The sequence below is a fragment of the Primulina eburnea genome, unplaced genomic scaffold, assembly GCF_022965805.1.
Source record: "Primulina eburnea isolate SZY01 unplaced genomic scaffold, ASM2296580v1 ctg884_ERROPOS889272+, whole genome shotgun sequence".
NCBI lineage: Eukaryota > Viridiplantae > Streptophyta > Magnoliopsida > Lamiales > Gesneriaceae > Primulina > Primulina eburnea.
Genome location: NW_027331648.1, coordinates 385,947 through 409,077, shown reverse-complemented (window position 1 = coordinate 409,077; position 23,131 = coordinate 385,947). Strand labels below are relative to the sequence as shown.

Below are 23,131 nucleotides of genomic sequence, written 5' to 3'. Positions count from 1 at the left end.
GGAAATCGGAGACCATTTCGAAGCTGGTCTCGGAAGAAAGTAATATAACCCGGGGGAGGTTGATCAGCCCGGTCAGAGGGCTTGGGTATGAGAATAGTGTGTGAAGAAGGAATGACCCCCAGGGTTCGAAGTTCTTCCTCTGCTCCTGGACGCAAGGAGCTTGGCAGAGAAGAAAACCAGGGAATCTCTGGGAGGTCGGCTGAAGGTTGGCCAGGTACCCGGGCTTTACCCATACCCTTATCTTTTTTGGGGATCCGGGATATGCCCGAAGAAGAAGGTTTAGAAGGTCTCGAAGAAGATGGGGGTTTCAAGCTTATAGGTTTGCTGGCGGCATGGGTAGAAGGGCGGCGAGAAGTGGGAGAAGGAGACGAATCAGAACGAAGAGCAGCAGATTCATACCCCGCCGAGCCTCGTGCATTGGCCCCGGAGGTGGAGGAAGTAGAGTTAGACATGATGGAAAGGAAAAACTTACAGATGCGGTGGAAGATCGTCGGAGCAAGGAAACTTTGAATGCCGGAACTGCGAGAAGAGAATTTGCAAGGGCTTCGCCGAGAATGCTGATTGGAAAGTGATTTTTGGGAAAACCTAGGGTCGCTATATATAGGAGATGGGGAATGATCGGAACCGTCGATTGAGTGAACACGTGTGTGGTTTCGATGCGCCTCGAAAGTCGCTACGGGCAGAACGAAAAGACAGTTACACAGATCGAGATGTCATGATGTTTTATCTCCTCGGAATACGAAACATTACTAGCCGTCGGGATAGATGAACACGTGTCGTTGTAATGACGTGTGGATAGGCCGGGAGGTTTGGGAGAACCCGGCAAGTTTGTTTCATAGCTCGGGAACCTAGAGACCCAGGACGGAGATTTCTAAGTCCGAATAATCCGAGACCCCCGGCATCTTGTTATAGTCAAAAGGTTCGATAGCCCGGGATTATATTTTAAGTTCAGGGGGATCAGGTTATTACAAATAACTGTAAGTCTATTGATTCGGTCCGCATAAATTCGCACAAGATTTATTTGCAGAAGAATAAAGCAATAGAAGTCGATAAAATTTCCATTACATAAAATAGCGGCGAAAAGTTATGGGATCCATTATGTTAGATACAGAATCCTGCCACTCCGTTATCCAATTAGTTAATTCGTGAATGCGGAGGTCGATGAAGGATTCATTCTTCATTATCTTGTTCAAGGCATGCCACTCTTTCCACAGCATCATATGCAGCAGAACTTCATCATCAACCAGATCGGTCACCCGGTCTACTACGAATTCTCGGATATACTTCCTCGCTCTGGCTCTTTGCGCTCGAGTAGTGGCCAAACGACTGCGGTAGGTATAATCCAAGTCATGAGCCTTGTCCCGCACGGCCATGACCTTCGCCCATATATGTTCCTCGATTTCCCTCTTCAGTTCCTCCACATGAGGACGTATCTCCGGGGTCACCAGGACATGTGTACTGCTGCAGGCACTGGAACCGCTTGAATTCGACATTTTGAATGGAGGGTCACTTTGCATCTATCCCCCCTTATTTATAGGTGAACGTTTTTAAATGTGGAGGAAATACAAGAGTCCCAGCCAGCTGAATCGTCCCCTCTATGAGTCAAAGGAAAAAATTAATTGAAGCCATCAAATCTAAACACGTGGGCGGTCAGGATATTCGTTGAAAATTGTGCTAAGAAGGTGAAGGGGCATTGACGGTTACCAAGGCGTCCGACTGATACATCTAGGAATACGGAACGCTCTCATTCGGTGAAAGTTTTAATGATGAGTTGTATATCATCCGGATACCACGTGAATAGTCCGGGAGGTTTGAGATCCCGGCACATTATTCTAAGTCCGGGAGGTTTGAGATCCCGGCACATTATTCTAAGCCCGGGAGGTTTGAGATCCCGGCACATTATTCTAAGTCCGGGAGGTTTAAAATCCCGGCACGTTATTTTCAGTCCGGGCTCCCGGCACATTATTCTAAGTCCGGGAGGTTTAAAACCCCGGCACGTTATTTTCAGTCCGGGAAATTTGAGGCCCCGGCATTTTATTCCAAACGAAGCTCTAATTGCTTTGTTTAAAGTAGGTGAGATTTTTGTTCTGGATGATTTAATCGCGTATTTACGAATTATATTCGGTTTATCATTGATAAACGTGTGAAGAAGAAAGTGAAACAAATAAACATATGTTATTCATAAAGGAATCGCTCATGCCTAGCACCAATTATTAGTACACCTACGACATGTTGCCACTCATGGATCCAGTGGGTTAGTTCAGGAGACTGGGCGATGTTAAAGGACTCAGAGGAGGAAATCTTTTCCAGTTGACGCCCTTCCTTCAGCAGCATCGCATGAAGCAGGACTTCATCAGTAGCGAGCTCGGCAACATGGTTGACTTCGAGCTCCCGTTTGTACCTCCTCGCCACCGCTCTTTGTGCCCGAGTGAAGGCCAAACCCTCTCGGAGCGTGGCATTAAGATCTTGAATCTTATGCCAAGTGGACATCACCTTCGACAGGACCAACTCCTCAATGGTCCTCTTCAGATCCTCCAGATGAGGAGGTAGGGTATTGGGCGCTGGAACGTAGATGCCACTGCAGACCGTAGATTCGCTCGAACTTGCCATGCCGAAGGTGTTATCTCTTACCTCCCATTGCCTTCCTGTATTTATAGGCACGTAGCATTTATTATCGAGGTAGGCGAAGAGACTGTTACGAATATCGAGGTACTAAAGTATTAATCGTCAGAAGAGGAAAGGACACACGTGATTATCGAGGCGTTAGACTTATTTCTTTCCCGAAATACGAAGCGTCTCCAGGAAGGAGTTAAGGCTTACACCTGTTATCGTAACAATCGGGATATCCAGGTAAGCGGGGTAATATTTGTATTGAGTCCGGGAGGTTTAAGACTCCGGCATTTTCTCTTGAGTCCGGGAGGTTTAAGACCCCGGCATTTTCTCTTGAGTCCGGGAGGTTTAAGGCCTCGACATTTTAAATTAAGACCGGGAGATTCGAGGTCCCGGCATATTATTGTAAACCCGAGAGATGCGGAGCTCGGGCGCTCTTTTTGTTTTAAATACGAAATCCTCACGTCTCCGTTCGTTACTTATTATTAGTTAATCTTGTCAGTCGAGTTATGCAGCCCGTGGGATATGCATCAGATAAAATGGTGCAAAGACAGTAAACTTGGATAATAATTTTATTTAACGAAATCACTTCGGATTACATCGAAATATGCCTCCTCTACGAAGGCTTTCCACAGGAGCATCCAACGTCTCACTTCTCGTGTAGCCCTTCCTTCGTAGCCCTTGGTGTCAGTGATATCGTTGAGAGTGTTCCTCTCTTTTCGAAGCATCAGTTCGTACATACGGTCCTCTTCAAAAGGATCCCCCAACTCGGAAATATTTAGATACTCCCGATACTTCTCCAATTTCGCCAGCAGCCGGGGAGTATTAGCCTCACCACAGTAGTAGAGAAGCTATAACTCCTGCAGTGCTTCCCAGAAGGCGAGAATCTTGTGAAAGACCTCCTCCTCTATTTCCGTCTTATGCCTCTCCGTAGATGCATTCATGAACTCTTCCGCCAGATCAGTGACGCTGGGATTGCTAGCACCTGCCATCGTATCTTCCTAACAACACTTTGCTGATATGATGGCGGATCGGTAAGGTACTATTTATAATAAGAACAAATTAATAATGACCGTTGATCTTCAAGATGCCTGAACGGTTGAGATAAGTTTTGGAAATTGTGTCGGGAGGTGAAAAGACGTGCACAGTTGTCGAGGTGTCAGACTTATCCATTTCTCGAGATGTGGAGCGTTTTCTAGTAGGAATTAATTGTGGGTGCATCTCATTATAACGAATGCAATATCCAGAGGGGCTGGATAAAAATTCATTAGGGTCCGGGAGACAAATCATCCATGCGTGACATCTCTTCTACGGGATATTTAAAGGCTCCGATGCTATTATACACCGTGAATTATTTCACACCAATCGGGACAGCGAGTGAGACTCTAGCCCGACTATTTTAGGGATGGGTGGTGATACCCCTATAAGGGCTCGGGTCCTGGAGGACCCGGGAAATATCATTGAGTAGCCCCTATAGAAACCGGGAGGGCGATTGTTACCCACGCGACTGGGCGCTTCATGCATGGCCGGGTATTTACTTACCTCTCGAGCAACTAGGGACCGGGCTTTCATGCTAAAGCCGAGGGCTCAATACTCGAGTAACTTACTTAGAGGATCTTACAGATTGTAGGGCAGAAAGCGACTGGGCGGGAAGTCAACGTCTTCCGCCTGAACGTATCCCCGAAAATATGGGGAAGAAAGGGACTGGACATGCAGTCAACGTCCCTTATTCTTGGAGTACCCACGAAGCTATCGGGTAGAAAGGGACCCGACAGGCCGTCAACGTCCGAGGGTACAAGTAGTAGGTGAGCACGCGCATCAAGGTAACCCTAGCTTCTCTTCAAATAGCAGGTATCGTTGACATTCTACAGGTCTGAAATTTCTTCACTCTCAAACATCCATACATATTGCTTTAAGTTCCTCTCTCGACAAACCTGCTGACTTAAGCATCGGAATGGTCACGCCGGACACCCTTCCGGCGCCAATTCATTAGTTCCTTTCATTGTTTGCAGGTCACGATCGAAGCCATCTACCTTGTTCATTTTCCTAACAACACTATAAATTCTTGATTTGACCCGACGGAGCACCCGACCCTGCTCATCCATTTTACCCGGATCACATCATATATATATATATATATATATATATATATATATATATATATATATATATATATATATATATATATATATATATATATTTATACACTTTGAACTTGGGGCTGAGCCTTGGAGTTTCTCTCCAAGGTGCTGTCGACCACGTTAACGTATTTAATTTAATTACAATAATTATATTTACGTGATATAATATTATATCTACAATAATTACAATATTTAATAACTGTATTTAATTTAATTACAATAATTATATTTACTTATATTTACTTGATATAATATTATATCTACAATTCTTACAATAGTTATATTTACGTGATATAATAATAAAAACTATTCTTAATTTAATCCTAATAGTTTTAATAATAATAATAACTATATTTAATTTAATTACAATAATTATAATATTAATTGTTTTATTGGAATTAGAATATGCATATAAATTACGGATTTTATATTTACGTGAAATTAAATTTTAAAACTTATTCTCAATTTGTTTTTTTATGTACTTTTCGATTTATATTAATGAGTGATATATTTTAAGAAAAAATGATCTAGTGGCAAAAATAATTATTAGTGGTAGGAATTAGCTAATAACCAAACTAAAATTACAGTAAAATTTAAAAAAAATGACACGTATATATTATTAATAACATGTAGTAAGTCTCTCGGATTGAGAATATTTGCATTCATAGTAGAACTATAAAAGTGTCTAACATTTGTGGTATTTTCCTCATCAGCCCATTAATTTAAATCCAATTGGCATGTCCTACTAGAACCCCATGCAACATCAATTCCCGATGGACCCGTGATATGATGATCCCAACCCCCTGAAGTATAATCTCATTCTCGCGTTGTATTCATCCCCCATGCATAGTCTTCTTCAGTGTGAACAGTGATATGGTGATCCCAAGGATCAGTGTCGATCCTAGAGTATGTATGAGCTGATTTTTCATCGGCGTGATACATAGAAGGTCCCGCTTCATTCAAACCTACTGTTCCCAAACCTTGCGTTATTACTGGCATGACTGCATTAAAATCGTAATTACTTACTTTGTGTAACACTGTCGATGAATCAACATACAAGTACATGCAATCCAGTGTCGGCAACTCAAACATAAATTGTAGACTATCATCATCTGTGATATAGACATGTTCTTCAATGTAACGAGCCACCGAGCTATAACAATATTTTGTTGACAACTTGATGCAGAATTTTGATGGGTCGATCTCCAGCTTGCTATACACATAACTCACCAATTGAGAAAATATAGTAGACCGAGAGATTTTAATCGGCCTTGTCGCGGGGATACTATATCATACCCTACCATCTTCAATGATGACATAGCCACCTACATAAAGTAAGGCTCTCACAGTATCCATGTCTGCACCAAAAACAATGACATAATGTATACAATTATAACAAAATTTAATTATGAGTTTCTTACACATATATTAAAATATATTTTTTTCGTGTAAGGAGATGACTTTAAAATCTGCACATTTAAATATCATAAATACTTTTTCTGTCGGATTTTTTATGGATTGTTTACTATGATTATTATATATAGCTTCTTGATAAAATATAAAGATTTGATCAACTTGATTTTTCACGTTAAACTCTCATACGAAGCTAACGTAAAATTTATCAAATTTTGATCATTGATCCTACAAATAAGGTAATACAACATTTCTCCGGCACGAATATCCCAACTTACTCCATACTCTTATTTATTATTACTTTCTTATTATTATTCGTATTAGTAATTCTACAACATAATTAATATTAAAAATAAAACAAAATTATAAAAGTAGTATAATGCAACCGAACAAATTATAATTACAATAATACAACATAAATAATACAATTAAAATATAAGAAATTATTAAAATTACCTTTTCAAATGTGATATTACGAAATTTATAATTATATCAGCTATCGGAGTTCAATATCTTCAATAAATTACAAACATTGTCAGAAATAATATACAAAAAAACAATTCAATGTAGAAAGAAAAAACAGAGATTCGACTTAGACTCAGCGCAATTCTCCCATATTCTGATACTCAACACAATTCTCTCAAATCAAATTCTGAATTACTGAAACTCGGCGCAATTCCCTCTAATTCTGATATGCGACAGAAAACTATCAAATGAAATTATGAATTCCGATAAGCACACGATCGACGCAATTTATAAGGGAAAGAGAATCACTGATTTTTTTATAAACAAAAAAAAGAGACACAGACTGAAGAAAAAAAAGAGCTGATAAAGAAGAATGTCGAAACCGGAAACTTGAGCTGAAGGATGGATGAATTCGCCAAATACTCGGTGGAATTTATAGGCATGAAATTGTGTCACAGATTCAACACGCTGTCCCGGATTCAGAATCCGGGACAGTCTGTCCCAGATTCTGGTCGGGACAGTGTGAATGAATACGTGACGCATTTAAGCTTTTTTTAAAAAAAAAAAAAATTAGAATCCGGAACTGGAAACTCCGGTTTGTAATATTTTCACAATGTTCTAGAATTTGTAATATTTTAATAAATAAGTTTTAAAAATATATTATTTTTTTAAAAAATCCCCGTTAACTAGCCCCAAGAGCTTGATCTAGGTCCTAGGGGGTCGGGAACTACTCAGGGTATTGCCTTGTTTTTAAAAATCAGACATAAAACACCTACCCGAGGAAGTAAATGTTCCTAAATTCTGATAACATAAAGGTTCCAAAATATTGCATAAATTCATTTGATGCCAAGCGTTATGCTTGGCGTAATAAAATTCTTTTATGTTGCGTTGGATGGAATAAATTGAATTTATGAACTGAATTTAATGGATGAATTCTAAATGATTTTTAGAATGTGATAATTTATACTCGTTACTTTGGTTTAAACTGAAGGAATTTATATAGTCAAACGAATGTGATGAATGATCCTTCAATCCAAACACTTCAAAAATAAGTTACTGCGTAATCATTCGGTTCCATGCGCTGATTGGTGAATAAATTATATGATCATTCTTTGTCAAGAATTCCAAAGAAATTCCGCAAGTTCAAATTTGTATTTCGGAAATGTTTGTCATGTTCAAGATGATACTAATTCCACATTTTATTTTTTTTTTCCACTATGGGAAACTAAAATAAGACAAAAATAGTAGCAAGAAAATTAACTATCCCTTTAGGACGCCAATTTAACTATTGCCTGATGAATTTTAGACTGATCAAAAACTTACATTTTTAGCATGTTGATGCTCGTTAAACAAGATTTCAGGTTCGAGTTACAAACAGAGAGCTAAATACTAGAAAAACTTCTTTCTATGGCATGAAACCCAGATTTATGCTGAGATCCTAAACTGGAATGAATCACGGTGATGAGTACTCACACTGTTCGTTTGAAATAAGAGTGAGTCTCATGTGAGACCGTCTCACGGATCATAATCTGTGAGACGGGTCAACCCTACCCATATTCAAATAAAATGTAATACTCTTAGCATAAAAAGTAATACTTTTTCATGGGTGATCCAAATAAGAGATCTGTCTCACGAATACGACCCGTGAGACCGTCTCACACAAGTTTTTGCCTTGAAATAAACGTGCAAAGCAAATCTCACGTTGTTAAGTGCTCTGAGCGACAGTGAAGGATTTGAGTTGACGTAGTTGCTCAGGAGTCGCGGGATTAGTGGTATGAATTCAATTTGCCCTCCTAAAAACTTGCAAATAAAATTCATTTATTTTATTTGGCATGTGAAGACTACTCCTAGGGGTGGGAAAAAGGTGGGAAAAAATAAAAAATTTCGGTATGTCGAGATTACCGTACCGAAAAAATGCTTAATTTACCGAATTTTCGGTATACCGAATATTTCAATACGATAATAATACCGAATTTTTCGGTACTGTAACGGTATACAATTTGAAAATTTCGGTATATACCGAAATACCGAAATACTCAAAAAATATAAAAAAATTTAAAATATATAATATTTTAAAATAATAAATTCATAAAAATTTTAAAATGTAATGTTTTTTTCGTTATAAGACGGATTATACGATACCATATCGAAATCTCGATATACCGTATAATTTCGGTATAATCGATATGCTAGTTATATTTAGTGAAATTTTCGATACTGTACGATATCGATATAAATTTTCTTATATCGAAATTTTCGGTACGTATACGATATAAGATTTTCGGTACGGTACGATGCGGTATTTCACCCTAAGTACTCCCATCACTTTGGTAATGGTTCTAACTCAAGACAAATACTGTTATGCTTATGAAAGAAGATCATATGATTGTTTCACAAAATTGTATAAAATATTGTCCAAAGATAAAAGTCCTGGACAACTGGTATGGAATGTGTGTGCGCATGGAAGCTTACTTTATTAGTACCACAATTTATAGCATCTTTGATAAGCACAAATTATGATACATGACACAATCTACACCAATTTCACCACATTAAAAAAGGGTACAAGCAAATAAAAATTCAAGGCTATGTATGATGATGCTTGTTCGATGAATCCACACAGATACTGCAACTTTACAACTAATAAAATGCACAGATATCTGCTAAAACTCTTATTAATCAACAATCAAAAGCATGCCACATGACACCAATCTTGACAAATTGGTATATTTTACTCGAAAATAAAGATTCAGTAGCAAATAAATTATATCCAAATAGATGCACTTGTCCCACCTCTCAAACTCAAGACACAAGTCCATTTTCTTGACTGAAAAATTCATAGAAGTTATGTATCTACCATGAAAGAAGGTAACCTAAATCTGTGGATACTGGATCACGTTTCAGTAAATTTCGCTTTCAATGTAAATCGATAACACGAACAACAAATATGTACTGCCAATAATCATTCAATATTTACACATCCCATATCTCAAAATGTTCAGATCTTTACCAGTGATTCAAAAAAAAACCTCATATTTCAACTACGAGTGTGGTGGAAGTTAATCAACAAAAAGGTTCTTAAACTATCACAGGTAGACTTAAAAACAGCAATTTGCATGGGAATATCATTTTAAATGACAATCTACACAATAACAGCTTGCAGCACATGAACAAGACAACAAGAATAGTTACGTTTCATCTTAGTATTACAGGCTGTCTTAAAAATTCAGAGTACGCAGGACCACAAATGGCCCTCCAAGAATCTTCTAATTGAAAGATACCGAGTCATTCGGCTAACTATGGCACATGCCATGTCCACGCAATAGCTTATTTGTATGATTTTATCAAACTAAAAGACAATCTACAAACAGTCAAAAGCTAGTGTCTAATATAAACTAAGAAAACGAAACTCGCAAACATATGCACAGAAACAAGTGAATGAAAGAAATCAATTTCAAACAGCTTAGGCTATTGGAATCAGTCAACAGGTTACATTATTCCCGTTGGCACAAGCTATAGGACATAAAAATAGATGGATTTCAAAGCATTTTCTTAAATAAGATAATTAAGGAAATCCAAAGGCAATAATATAGTCCAAGATTCCAACTTTGAGAAAAAATCAGAGAAAAGCAAACTTGATTATCTATAAAAGGAACAAATTACTCGAAAAATCCATAAAGCTGTTAAATTTGAAGTCCCATGAGAAACAGATAATTAAAAGGTAATGGCATATAAAAGAAACACCAACAGCAACAAATTGGGGTCCGGGACGAGTAATCTTGGTCGAATTTCATTACAATATCTCCTAATCCGAACTGGAACCGGGCTTAATCTCGGGCTTTCTGCAGAGAATCATATGCATCGGAGTGAAAATCCCAGTCTCTCCACCTCGAGTAAGGTAATCAGCGGTGACAAACAGCATCTCGTGCACATCCACCACACCTTTGGGCGCAATCCCAATCCAGGCAAGCACGGTAACTAGAATGTGGTTCCTCCAGTATGCAATCCGACCCATTTTGAGCCGGGTCCACCATGGATTAGACGGCGGCTTCGCTAAATCCTTCTCCTTAATCACTTCGAAACCCACCCTTTTCGCTACTTCGGCTATATCCTTGTAAGTCCTTAGACCCGGCAACGCGTCTCCCCTCTCGATCCCTTGGATGACCTCCACGTGTTCCGGGTCGTCTCCGTGGTATAACTCTGTGGTGACCCATTCATAGGAGACATACAAGGATCCGGGTTTCAAAACCCTGTAAATCTCGCTGTAGACCTCTTCGAGTTTCGGCGCATGACAAGTAGCTTCAATGGAGTAAGCCCCGTCGAAGCTGTTCTCATCGAAGGGCATCTGGAGGAAATTCCCGCACACCACCTCACACAGATTGTCAAGACCAGCCTTTTTGTTATGCATCCGGGCACGGTTCACCTGGTACTCATTTATGGTGATACCCACAACATTTGCCCCGGAGTGACTCGCAATCGCACGCATTGGGCCACCGACTCCGCAACCCGCGTCGAGAATCCTGGCTCCGGGATTGACATTCAATAGATCCACCGCCATCTCCTCGTGAACACGGGTAGCTTCGCGGTGTGATTTACCAGGAATCGAAGGCGAAAAGTGGAAAGACTGCCCCCATCCCCATTCGTAGATATCCGTGACGAGATTGTAGAAGGTGTCCACAAAAGCTGGAACCTTTTCAGCCATCTCGATCTCTTTAGGGCGGCGGAAGAAAGACCAGTACTGCTTGTAATTGTCCTGGACTTTTTCCTTGGCAATGGAGCCGCCCGAGAGGTTCACGGCGCGCTTGCCTTTCTGCTCCGCCGACCCGAGAATGCATAAGAACCAGTACAATCCGCCGGCTACGAGAGAGGCGGTGCAGAATAGAGAGAGAGAATCCATTGAAGACGGCAAAAGAGGTTTGGGGAGAAATGAGAAAAAGTGGACAACTTTGCAAAATGGGCAGCGAAGGGCGAGTGGAGCTTTATTCAGCAGTTCGAGTTCTTATTATGTGCAAGCTGTGCATTGCACCGGTGCTATTCAACTCAATCACCTGGCAACACGTCAGCTAGGAAAACCATAGTTCATCACTGGTAGTTGGTAATGCTACTCATATTATTAGTGTCATAATCTAGTCGACACATTATATATTGTGTTGAGTGATGAAAATGATTACATATATGAATCATTAGTCGTGATTTATCGACCGGACATATATCATGTGAAATGAACTAAGCCATGGTTGTATAGATAGATTTAAATAATAACAAAAATAATTAAAATTTTATATTTTATATTAATTATACTAAACTTGAATGTCCTAATCAGTCAATCAAAATTTTAGATTTTTTTTGTGTCATCATAATTAATCAAGCCAATAGAGTTCTCAAAAATATTTGTCAGCCAATCTATTATTGTTAATTTCCAATGATAACTTTGTTTAAAAGATTAAATATCAGTAATTAAAGCTTGCAAAATAAAATAATAGTCGCATTTCCAAGCTCTTACGAATTGACGTATCAAATTGTAGTTGATATTTCCAGGAGGCTCGGGTCATGGATTCTGAATGATCCCATATCATGGATTAGGTTATGAAAAGCTTTGGGTTGGTCCAATATCAACCGGACAAATGACTGCCCGAGGTAACATCTCACCAGACTACTAGAGACCTGGGCTTCAAACGAGTTCTCAGGTGATGGCTTTGTATTTGGGTTACATCGATAATAGCACCACATTCGAGTGCATAAGCATGTGATACATTATATTGGTAATCATACCGTCAAAATCATATGAATTTGACGCGACGAAAGGGACAGTTTGACGTGTCAGAGAAGTTGGTGTCAGAAAATAGGGTATGAACAACCATATTGCCATAATTAGTAAGTAGACATTGAAAATAAGGTCATAATTGACTTTCTTACTATAAATATCAGGTTTGCTTAACATTTAGACATTCATTAACATATATATTGCCCACATCATTTACTCTCTAGAATTCCATATACCATTTGCATAGTATCCTATTTGTTAAATTGGTTCTCCTCATTCATCTGCTGACTTTAGTATCGGAGTGACCACGCCAGAAACCTTTCCGACGTCCATTCACGTGATTATCTTTATGTTTGCAGGTCAGTACCAGCTTTTCCTCGAGGAAAAGCATCTGGTTTGGACACATCTTGATGTGCTCTCATCCCTCGTCAATTTTAGATTTGATCCAGTAAATTGCCCGACTCAGCTCATCCGATTTACCTGTATCACATTAGTAGTCTTTTTGACAATCTCCTACATATTCTATGTATTTATCTTCATCATCTGGATTAGTACCTAAGAACAAATTATTTAATATACTCTTGCATCCAGCTATTAAATCGACCTCAATAATAACGTCAAAAGATTTCACATCAATAAATGATAAATACAAATGCGGATAGGATGCCAGAATCACTATGTGAAAAATGACATTTTACTTCGCCAGGCGTTACTTCAGCAAAAATAAATTACGAAGTAATATATTACCAATAACTTCATTAATAACACAAGCGAAGTAAAATATTATATTTTACTTCGGATGTTTAAAAACACGGGCTTCACTGTATTTTTTTTATATATTTTACTTCGGCATAACAATTTTGATGAAGTAAAAAATAATGAAAAAATGACATAGCGAAGTAAAAAGATTAAAACATGCGACGGATTTTTTAAACCGTCGTCAAAATTTAAATCGGCGACGGTTTAATTTAACCCGTCGCTAATTTTAGCGACGGTTAAATAAAAACCGTCGCATATTTAAAACTAGCGACTGTTTTTTAAAAACTGTCGCTATCTTTAGCGACGGTTGTTATTTGACCGTCGCTAAAAGCAGCGACAGGTTCAAATCAACCGTCGCCGATTAAAAATTTGGCGACGGTTAAAAGAACACCGTCGTCATTTTCAAAAAAATTCCACCCCGGATATATTTCCCTCCATTTTAAACCGTCGCTGATTTAAAATGTTGCGACGGTTTTTACTAAAACCGTCGCCATTTTCAAAAAAATTCAATCCCACCTATTTTTCCCTCTATTTTCTTCCACCACTCTCTATAAATACATACAAATTCTCTCCAATTTCTTCCACTTCACTTCACAACAATTAAAATTTTTTCTCACTTACACAATTTTACAACTTCACAACACTTAAAATTTTTATCACTTACACGATTTTACAATTTCACAACACTTAAAATTTTTATTTCTTACACGATTTTACCACTTTACGATACTTAAAATTTTTATCTTTTACACGATTGTACCAATTCATAACACAGATTTATTAAATTTTTTATATTTTACCGCACCAATTCATAACACAGATTTATTAAATTTTTTTTAATTTACCTAACATATTAGCGACTGAACTCATATGAATCCCGTTGCTAAGTAGCGACGGTTTTTGATATAAATTCCGTCGCACACTAGCGACGGTAATTAACATTACTTCTGTCGCAAAATAGCGACGGTTTTGAACATGCATTCTGTCGCAAAATAGCGACGGTTTTGAACATGAATTCCGTCGCTAAATAATAATTAAGAGGAAGTTATATGATATACTACTTCATTATTCACTATAATCGATGAAGTAAAACACATTTATTACTTCGACACCGGTCCAATTCTGGACCGGTTTTTCTCCCAAAACCGGCCAAAAGACTTCGGTATTTTCAATACTACAACTTCGGGTATTATGCGAAGTAAAAGGTACATCTATTACTTCACATCCATATACTTCGGCACTTAAGTACCCTATTACTTCAGATATTATCTGAAGTAAAAAGTGATTTTTGGCATAGTGAATTCATACAAAAACATAACAATAGAATCCAGATCAAAATCTCTATCATGATGCACATTGACTATCAGGAAACAAGATGTGGTTCACGTGCATCTCCGATAAGCAGAACGTCGACCCGCATGGACTAAGAGATGGCTCACATGATAGACATAACATAACATAAAAAATCCACATCAGAATCTCGTCATGCAGCACAGGAAAACAAGAGATTACTCACACTGATGGGTATTAGTCTAGAAAGTGGTTTATTTTTATTAGTTGAGAGTAATTAAGAATTGATTAAGGTTGTAAAAATTAGATTGGGTAATTAATTATAGAGTAGGCCCAGTAGAGGGCCCATGTAGCATCAAGGGAGCCTATAAATAGAAGTTATCTCACCATTTTAAGGGAATTTTTTTCATATTGACTCATAATATGCTCTAAAAGCCTATAGCTTTTGTGAGTACATATTTTGGGGTGTTTGCTAATTTGAGTGTTGGAGGATTTTTGGTTGGGTATCCCCCGATACCTCTAACCCCGATTCGTGACGTAGGTGGCGACCCCGAGATTTATTGACGTGGACGCGAAAGTAGCGGATATTCTCTCATACTGACGTGTTCACCCGAGCAGACTAATCACCTAGATTTCTTGTAACCTCAGTTTGGCGCCGTCTGTGGGAACCTGCCACCTGATCACTGAGAATGCAAACACGGTCGCGTACAACTCACGCAACCCAAATCCAATCCCCAAACCAACCCAAACCCAATCCTTAGCCCAACTCACCCAACCCAAATCTAATCCACAAATCAATCCAACCAAATCCATAACCTGCGGCGAAAAAAGCGAACAAGCTTGCCACGTCAAGCAATCTACCTACCAGAATTCACAGACCAACCCCTGTACCAGCCCAGCCCAGTACCGTCACCGAGCCAAAACGTACCATTAAAACCAGAAATACCATTTTCAAGCAAGCAAGTAAATAAGCAGAGAGAAGGGAAAATATTAAGTTTAGAAAGATTCATGCAAAATAAAAATAAAAAAACGAACGAACGAGATAAAGAAATTGAGAGATGCAACTATATTCTCGAGTGAACCATAAGCACGAGGAACACATCAGCATGTGGCCATCACCATCCGCTCATGTAGTACCAGCTACCACGGTATTCATCGACATAGTCGATTCCAACATCTTCAAGGATCCGGGCCTCCACGAAATGGCCAATTCAAGCCTTAGCCGTAACAGGGAATGTGACCGCCTGTTTCATCTTCTTCGCTGAGGATCCAACATACGCGCTACCGCGCCTTGAGCCATGATATCCGCCGGCACGCGTTCTAGGGCCATGCCAGCGCACCCACCTGCTTCCTCAGCAATACGGGCTTGCTCGGCGTTAACCACGTCAATGATGACGCCGCCACAGAGCATCTAGGCAACGCCCACAGTGACAGAGAAGGGAGTCTGTTTAGAAATCTCCGTAATGGCGCCGTTGCCGTAAACGATGAAGTCCCCACTCTCGGGCGTTTTCGTTCGATCAAAGTATGATAAAATTGCAGGGGCTGCGCTCGAAATAACGGGCAAGGCTAGAGCAGACAGAGATGTGGAGGTGCTTCACAAGATTGCAACAGTAGAGCAAATAGGAGGAAGGAGAGGAACGATGGTTGCATGGAGCACAAATTCATGAAGTAAAGGAAAAGCATTTAAATAATATATATAATATAAAAGCAACAATAATGAATCATAAAGCAAAGAAAGCAAAGCAGGGAGCATACCTGACATGGCGGCGGATTATCTGGAGAGGAGTGAGGCGCATGGGACCCTTTTATAAAGAGGGAGGATTTAACCTAGTTGTAAGGTTACCATAAATAGTAAAGTAAGTGTATTGTTAAGTTATTATATTTTATTTTATTATGGACATAGGAGGAAGCTTTTTCTTCTGGTAATTTACTACTCTCGATCACCTTCAGTAGAATGTAGGTGTTCGAGAGTGGGGGGCTTATGATGGGTATTAGTCTAGAAAGTGGTTTATTTTTATTAGTTGAGAGTAATTAAAAATTGATTAAGGTTGTAAAAATTAGATTGGGTAATTAATTATGGAGTAGGCCCAGTAGAGGGCCCATGTAGCATCAAGGGAGCCTATAAATAAAAGCTATCTCACCATTTTAAGGGAATTTTTTTCATATTGACTCATAATATGCTCTAAAAGCCTATAGCTTTTGTGAGTACATATTTTGGGGTGTTTGCTAATTTGAGTGTTGGAGGATTTTTGGTTGGGTATCCCCCGATACCTCTAACCCCGATTCGTGACGTAGGTGGCGACCCCGAGATTTATTGACGTGGACGCGAAAGTAGCGGATATTCTCTCATACTGACGTGTTCACTCGAGCAGACTAATCACCTAGATTTCTTGTAACATCACACACGACAGACAAAATAAAACCTATATACTGAATTCCAATAGATACAGATCAATAAAGCATTGATAACAACAATATGCATTCAAATATATTGTTGTAGAGTTTTTGTGAAATAATGTATGTATAATGAATATACATATGTGATAAATTTAACTTAATTACGGGCATCAACAAAGTCATTCCCATTTGATTACCATCTTAACCTATTCCTTATTATATGCTTAGAATCCACTTTTCCTAATTTCTAGCTTCCAATTTTCAATAAATAAATCTCGATACGGCACAATCTCTAAACATTTAGTATTGTTTATAAATATATGTAACGTGCATCTACGATATTTAATTAAAGTCCAAATGTCCACTATTTTAATCTAATTTAATTTAGACAAAAATTTGTGTGAGACGGTCTCACGGGTCGTATTTGTGGGACGTATATCTTATTTGGGTCATTCATGAGAAAATATTATTTTTTATGCTAAGAATATTATTTTTTATTGTGAATATGGGTAGGGTTGACCCATCTCACAGATTAAGATCCACGAGACTCACTCTTTAATTTAAATTTATAGATACGAAATTGTATGCTAACTAGATCCTAAATTAGTATTTATCAATTTATGAATAATTTAAAACCAAACTCATGTTTACACCCTCAATTCAATTTCATGAAATTCCCCAAAATACCATATCAAAACTATTCCTTATAAATTTTATATTATTTTATCTAACTATATCAATTTTTTATTTTAAAAATATCCGATTACTCATTATTCAGGTGCTACATGTAATAATGACAAATAGTGTATAAATTTTAATATTTAAATTACGAACGATGGTAACAATCCAGAAAAAGTAAAACAAATGATTTTAATTTCCAGTATGAAGATCGTTAACGAGGTTTTACATTTATGTAACATACAATATGTTAGCCAAATTGCTAATAACCAAAATATAAGAGCCAATAACGAAAGTAATCTTGTAAAGACAAAACACTTAAGCAAAAATAAACATATTATTGAAAATATGAATATAGTATATAAAAGAACAACAAAATAACAGTAACTCAAACTGATGAGTGTAAGAAGTACAATTTCTTTAAAGCAGTTTGTCCCGATCTGGACGGACAATTGTTTCTAAGGATACAACGACAAAATTTTGTAGCAACTTAGCACGAAATAACTACACTGGCGAGCAGAAAACATATCTTCACTTTATCACCAAAATTTAACGGATGTCAAATGTAAATCTAACTATATAAAATGCAAGAGAATGCTTCATAGAGATCTTGAGTTTGTGTAAAAATCATTTTTTTTTTGTATATAGAATGAGGAAATGAAAACACTTTTATAAGCGGTAAAATGCACACCAAAAGTCATGCAAGATTAATTAACTCAATTAATTTTTCAATTAACACTAGAATATGAAGTGCCGAAAGTCTTCAATTAATTCAAGAATGTGGAAATTAAAAAAATGTTTTTACAATAATGAGCCATAATTAAATCAATAATATGGAGAGTCAAAAAAACTCCTACATTCATGAGTTATAACTTTCATTTAAACTCCAAATTTGATTCAAATTTCCAACAAAAATACGATGTATCAATCCCACAAAATTCTTTTGTGTTTGAATCTGTCTGCTGTTTTCAGATTTACCTAAGTAATAAATATCTTGTAGGATATAAGAATGTAATCTAAATAGAAGATTTATGCCATGTCCTGGAGATCGTGTGAACCAGAACTTTTGTATTAATTATAAAAACTAGTGTTTCTTGAATTTTTTTTTTATGTTTGCTAATTTTTTTATAAAAAAATATGAGTGGTTTAATGTGAGACCGTCTCACGGATCTTAATCTGTGAGACGAGTCAACCTTACCCATATTCACAATAAAAAATAATACTCTTAGCATAAAAAATAATATTTTTTCTTGGATAACCCAAATAAGAGATCCGTTTCACAAATACGACTCGTGAAACCGTCTCACACAAGTTTTTGCCAAAAAATATACATTATTTTATCAAGATATGATACTTATAAATTATATAAGATTTATTGAGATAGTTTAAAATTTAAAATAAATTAGATATAAGTGAGAGTAAAATAGAAAAAAGTTAGATAGATGTACAAAAATTACTAATAAACTTACAATAAAGTTATCTAACAAATATTATGAAAGATAAAACTGTCAAGAAACTTTGATTTTATATTGAAATATCAAAATTAGTTAATATGAAGTGCTCAAATTTAATAATATGAGTGATTCTCATGTGAGATCGTCTCACGGATCATAATCAGTGAGACAGGTCAACCATACCCATATTCACAACAAAAAATAATACTCTTAACATAAAAAATGGGCAAAAACTTGTGTGAGACGGTCTTACGGGTCTTATTTGTGAGACGGATCTCTTATTTGGGCCACCAATGAAAAAGTATTTGTAAGGTCCGAGATTATAAAAATGATATTATTTTAAACCGAGATTATTGAATTAGAGAATTATGGAGTGTTGAATTATATTCCAAGATGTTTGAACTTATTTAGGATTGAAATTGAATCGAAAAGATTGAATAGGGGCCGATTTGCAAATAGTGAAAAGTTGAGGGACTAAAGTGTAAATATGGAAAGTTGAGTGGGACACTTGTCTTGCCATGCATGGAACCATGTATATAATGTGTTTCCTTCATATTTCCAGCAAGAGAGAAGACCGAGAATTCATAGCTAAAATCCCTCAAGCTTCCTTGTATCTTAGAAAATTGGTTGTGCAAGATCCGGCCATCCGATTTTTAATCCGAGCATAGTTTTGAGATCCCCTCGTCAAGAGCTACAACTGGACGTAAGTTTCATTGAGTTTTATTATCATTTGAAATTATGATGTTGATGGAATTGAATATATTTCATATATAGTGTTCTTGATATACTAGACATCGTAAAATCGAAGTCAGATCGAAGAACAGATTGATTATGAAATTGTTATGATTTTTCAGATTATATTAATTGAAATCGAATAGATTTGGATTATAGACTGATTACAAATTGTATCGAATATGGGTTATGATTTGTAATTAATATCTGGTGATATGATATTGACGGGAATACTGAGATTGTGCCGTTATGCCGCTGATTTGAGTTAATTCAGATTAATCAGATTCAGAGTTGAATTGAGAATAAAATATTGATATTATGATTCTTGATATATCGTTTCAGATTTACAGAGACAGTCTTGAGTTCAGAACTTCGATTGCTTTAGACCGAGACTATAAACGAAAGGTATAAGTCAATGTGGTATTGGGAGATGGACTTGAGTCGGTTTAGACTTAGGTTTCCCTAAATCACATACTTTACTTTATTGCATTGATTTTGCACGTGTTAATTGATATACTTGCTCTCTTGATATATAGATAGCAGGTATCAGATTACTTGTTCTCTTGATAGATAGACAACATGTATCAGTCGAGTAATCTTGTGACAACCATGCCTGATAGTGGTGGGATCGCCACGGGCACATTGCACAATGTCACAAGATAGTATAGAAATCTTGGGACGGAAGTGCCTGATAGTGGCGGGATCGCCACGAGCACATTGCACGATGTCTCAAGATAGAATGCTAGCAATAGGGCTACAGTCCATGACGGTTAGGTCAGGACACCGGATGTTGGTTATATTGAGTAAATAGGATTGGAATTCTTCTATTACGGAATTCGATATAGGAACACCATATTTGGTTATATCGAGTAATAGGAACAGAGTTCCTTCTATTACGGAATTCGATATAGGAATACCACATTTGGAAACCGGGATCCCTAGACTAGGATTGAGTCTAGTCTGAATGATAGAGTTATGATCATTGTCGACAGTCTATGATTGTTTATGTTCAGATTTTGATACATATATCTGTTACCTGATTACATGCTTTATAATTGTTTATATGATTGCATGTTTCGTTGATTTATATTGGGATTTATTCTCACCGGAGTTATCCGGTTGTTGTCTTGTCTGTATGTGTACATGACAACAGGTGGGACATGATCAGGGTCCAGAAGATGAGGAGAGATCGTGATAGAGTGGAGACTTCGGACTTGGATGTATATAGGGTTTTGACACTTGATATTTAGATGTTGAACTTTAGTTTTACTGACTTGTTGACGATACATGACTTGTACTTTATTTTATACTGAGTTGTATATTAGTTGATTTCACTACGTTCCGCATTTTAAAAAAAAAAATTTAGACCCTGTTTTACAATTGATTAATTAGTCCCAACGATGATTAAGAACTTGATTAGCGTCCGGGTCCCACAGTATTACTTTTTATTGTGAATATGGGTAGGATTGACCCGTCTCACAGATTATGATCCGTGAAACGGTCTCACATGAAACTCACTCTAAAAAGTGATATTTTTTCATGAGTAACCTAAATAAGAGATTCATCTCACAAATACGACCCGTGAGACCGTCTTACACAAGTTTTTGCCTAATAATATAGTATAGATAAGTGCTAAAAAAATCTAATTCAATTTCAAATTACAAAATGGATGTCCAAAATATCAATTATATGATGGTGTTTTTAGATATAATAAATAAATATAAACAAATGTTAATAAATAACTTGTACAATCATTCATCAATAATAATTGCCGAATGAATATTAAATTTAGGGGTCATTGTTGTGGGGTTCAATTTTCGAAAATAAAGTTTTATGATATCCATTCTACATGCCCCACTGGTTTCTTGATCTTAATTTCTATATCTATAATAATGTTAGTTTGATTTTTTTTTTTCCTTCATTTTTTAGCTTTTGCAAATATTTAATTTTTATTTCAAAATTGATTTATTTCTAAAATTAAATTACTTTTGTATAAATAAATTTTTAAACATTTTTTATTTTTCTACATATCTTTTGTGAATGATGGTGAATGTGGAGATTGTGATTTTGGGACGGAAATAAAACTTAATTGGATTTGTTAAAATATTTCTTTTGTCCTAAGCTTTGATGATTGATCAAATAATAACGTTGAGTTGTTACATGAAACCAACCACTATATTTCTTTGTATTGTTAGGTTACCAACTGCTGATGAATTACAGCCATTCAAACTGTTTTATTTTTCATCAGTTGAAGATCCTTCATTTTCTGATCTTCCCGCGTTAAATAAAAATCACCACTATCCATTCACCGGTTAAAATATGTGCAAAGCAAAGTGGATACTTTATTTCCAACCGTTCTGAACACTCTCAGTTATAGCTCCTACAAACTACCGATTTGACACAAAGTTTCTTAAAATGTCCAAGATCAAACAGAAAGTTAGGAGCTATAGGTTGCAAAAAAAAAAAGAAAGATTAAATAAGCATTTAATGATATGTACATAATTTGAAAGCAACAAGATCATTCTTTCAGAAACTGGTACAAGTAATCGTTGAAAAGCTTTATGCCACTATTGAAAGCTTTTGACTATTTAGGCCAACTCCAATCAGAAATCTATTTTGAAGTAAATTTTATACTAAAATAATGCGATTTCTGCATCAAATACAACATTCATCTTCAACCATTTACTTCAAATTTTACACCAAAACAAATATTCTCGAAATATTCTTTTTATTTTACATATGTCAATTATTATATTTTAATTAATATATTTTTAACTATGACTAATGTTTTATTATTAATAAATTTAAATAATAATATTTAATTTATAATTTAATTATATAACATTAATTAATTATATATAATAAGAATTAATATACGAAAATTATTTAAATTGAAAATATGAATACAATTCAAACACAATACACATACAACTTCAAATATAATAACTATTAATAATTAAAGTAAATTAATAAATATTTTATAAATCAACAATTATTATTTTATGATTTTTATGATTAAATATCTAATTATTAAAATCATAAAATATTTATTATATTATTTTATAATTTAAATACAAATACTTATAAATAAATATAAATAAATAATTTAAAAATGTATTAAGAAAAAAACCACTGCGCCAAATTGGCGCAAGAAGAATTTGGCGCAGGAGGAAGGGGGCATTGGACATGTTTAAGCTGCAACAAAATGGTGTTTTTTGGTGTAGCTTTGGAGATGACCTTATAGATGCATATTCAACTTCAAGAAACAACCTAAACATACAACTCTCACACATTTTTTTAATGTCAAGTACAAAAGATTCAATATTCATGTAAATTCTTAGTTTCAACTCTCCGATCTCACATGTTTTTCAATTCAAGCTCATGAACTCAGAGACTCAAAAATCATAGTTCATATATTCAATTTGAGT

General features: G+C 36.3%; 1 protein-coding gene and 1 long non-coding RNA gene across 2 annotated transcripts; one reads left to right on the top strand and one right to left on the bottom strand.

The window, feature by feature from the left end:
- Window positions 1–10,166: 10,166 nt before the first annotated feature.
- On the bottom strand, window positions 10,167–11,591 carry LOC140822527 (24-methylenesterol C-methyltransferase 2). Its single transcript, XM_073183300.1, has one exon. It carries the CDS (start codon window positions 11,524–11,526, stop codon window positions 10,435–10,437), a length of 1,092 nt encoding a protein of 363 aa, XP_073039401.1. The 5' UTR covers window positions 11,527–11,591; the 3' UTR covers window positions 10,167–10,434.
- A 7,949-nt stretch (window positions 11,592–19,540) lies between these two features.
- LOC140822514 (uncharacterized) lies at window positions 19,541–21,040 on the top strand. The gene is made up of 3 exons (XR_012115977.1): window positions 19,541–19,674; window positions 20,046–20,108; window positions 20,857–21,040. It is a non-coding gene; the product is annotated as an uncharacterized lncRNA (long non-coding RNA).
- Window positions 21,041–23,131: the final 2,091 nt, after the last annotated feature.

Excerpts from the sequence above, each read along its gene's own strand:
- LOC140822527 (XM_073183300.1), bottom strand. The coding sequence starts at position 11,526 with ATGGATTCTCTCTCTCTATTCTGCACCGCCTCTCTCGTAGCCGGCGGA.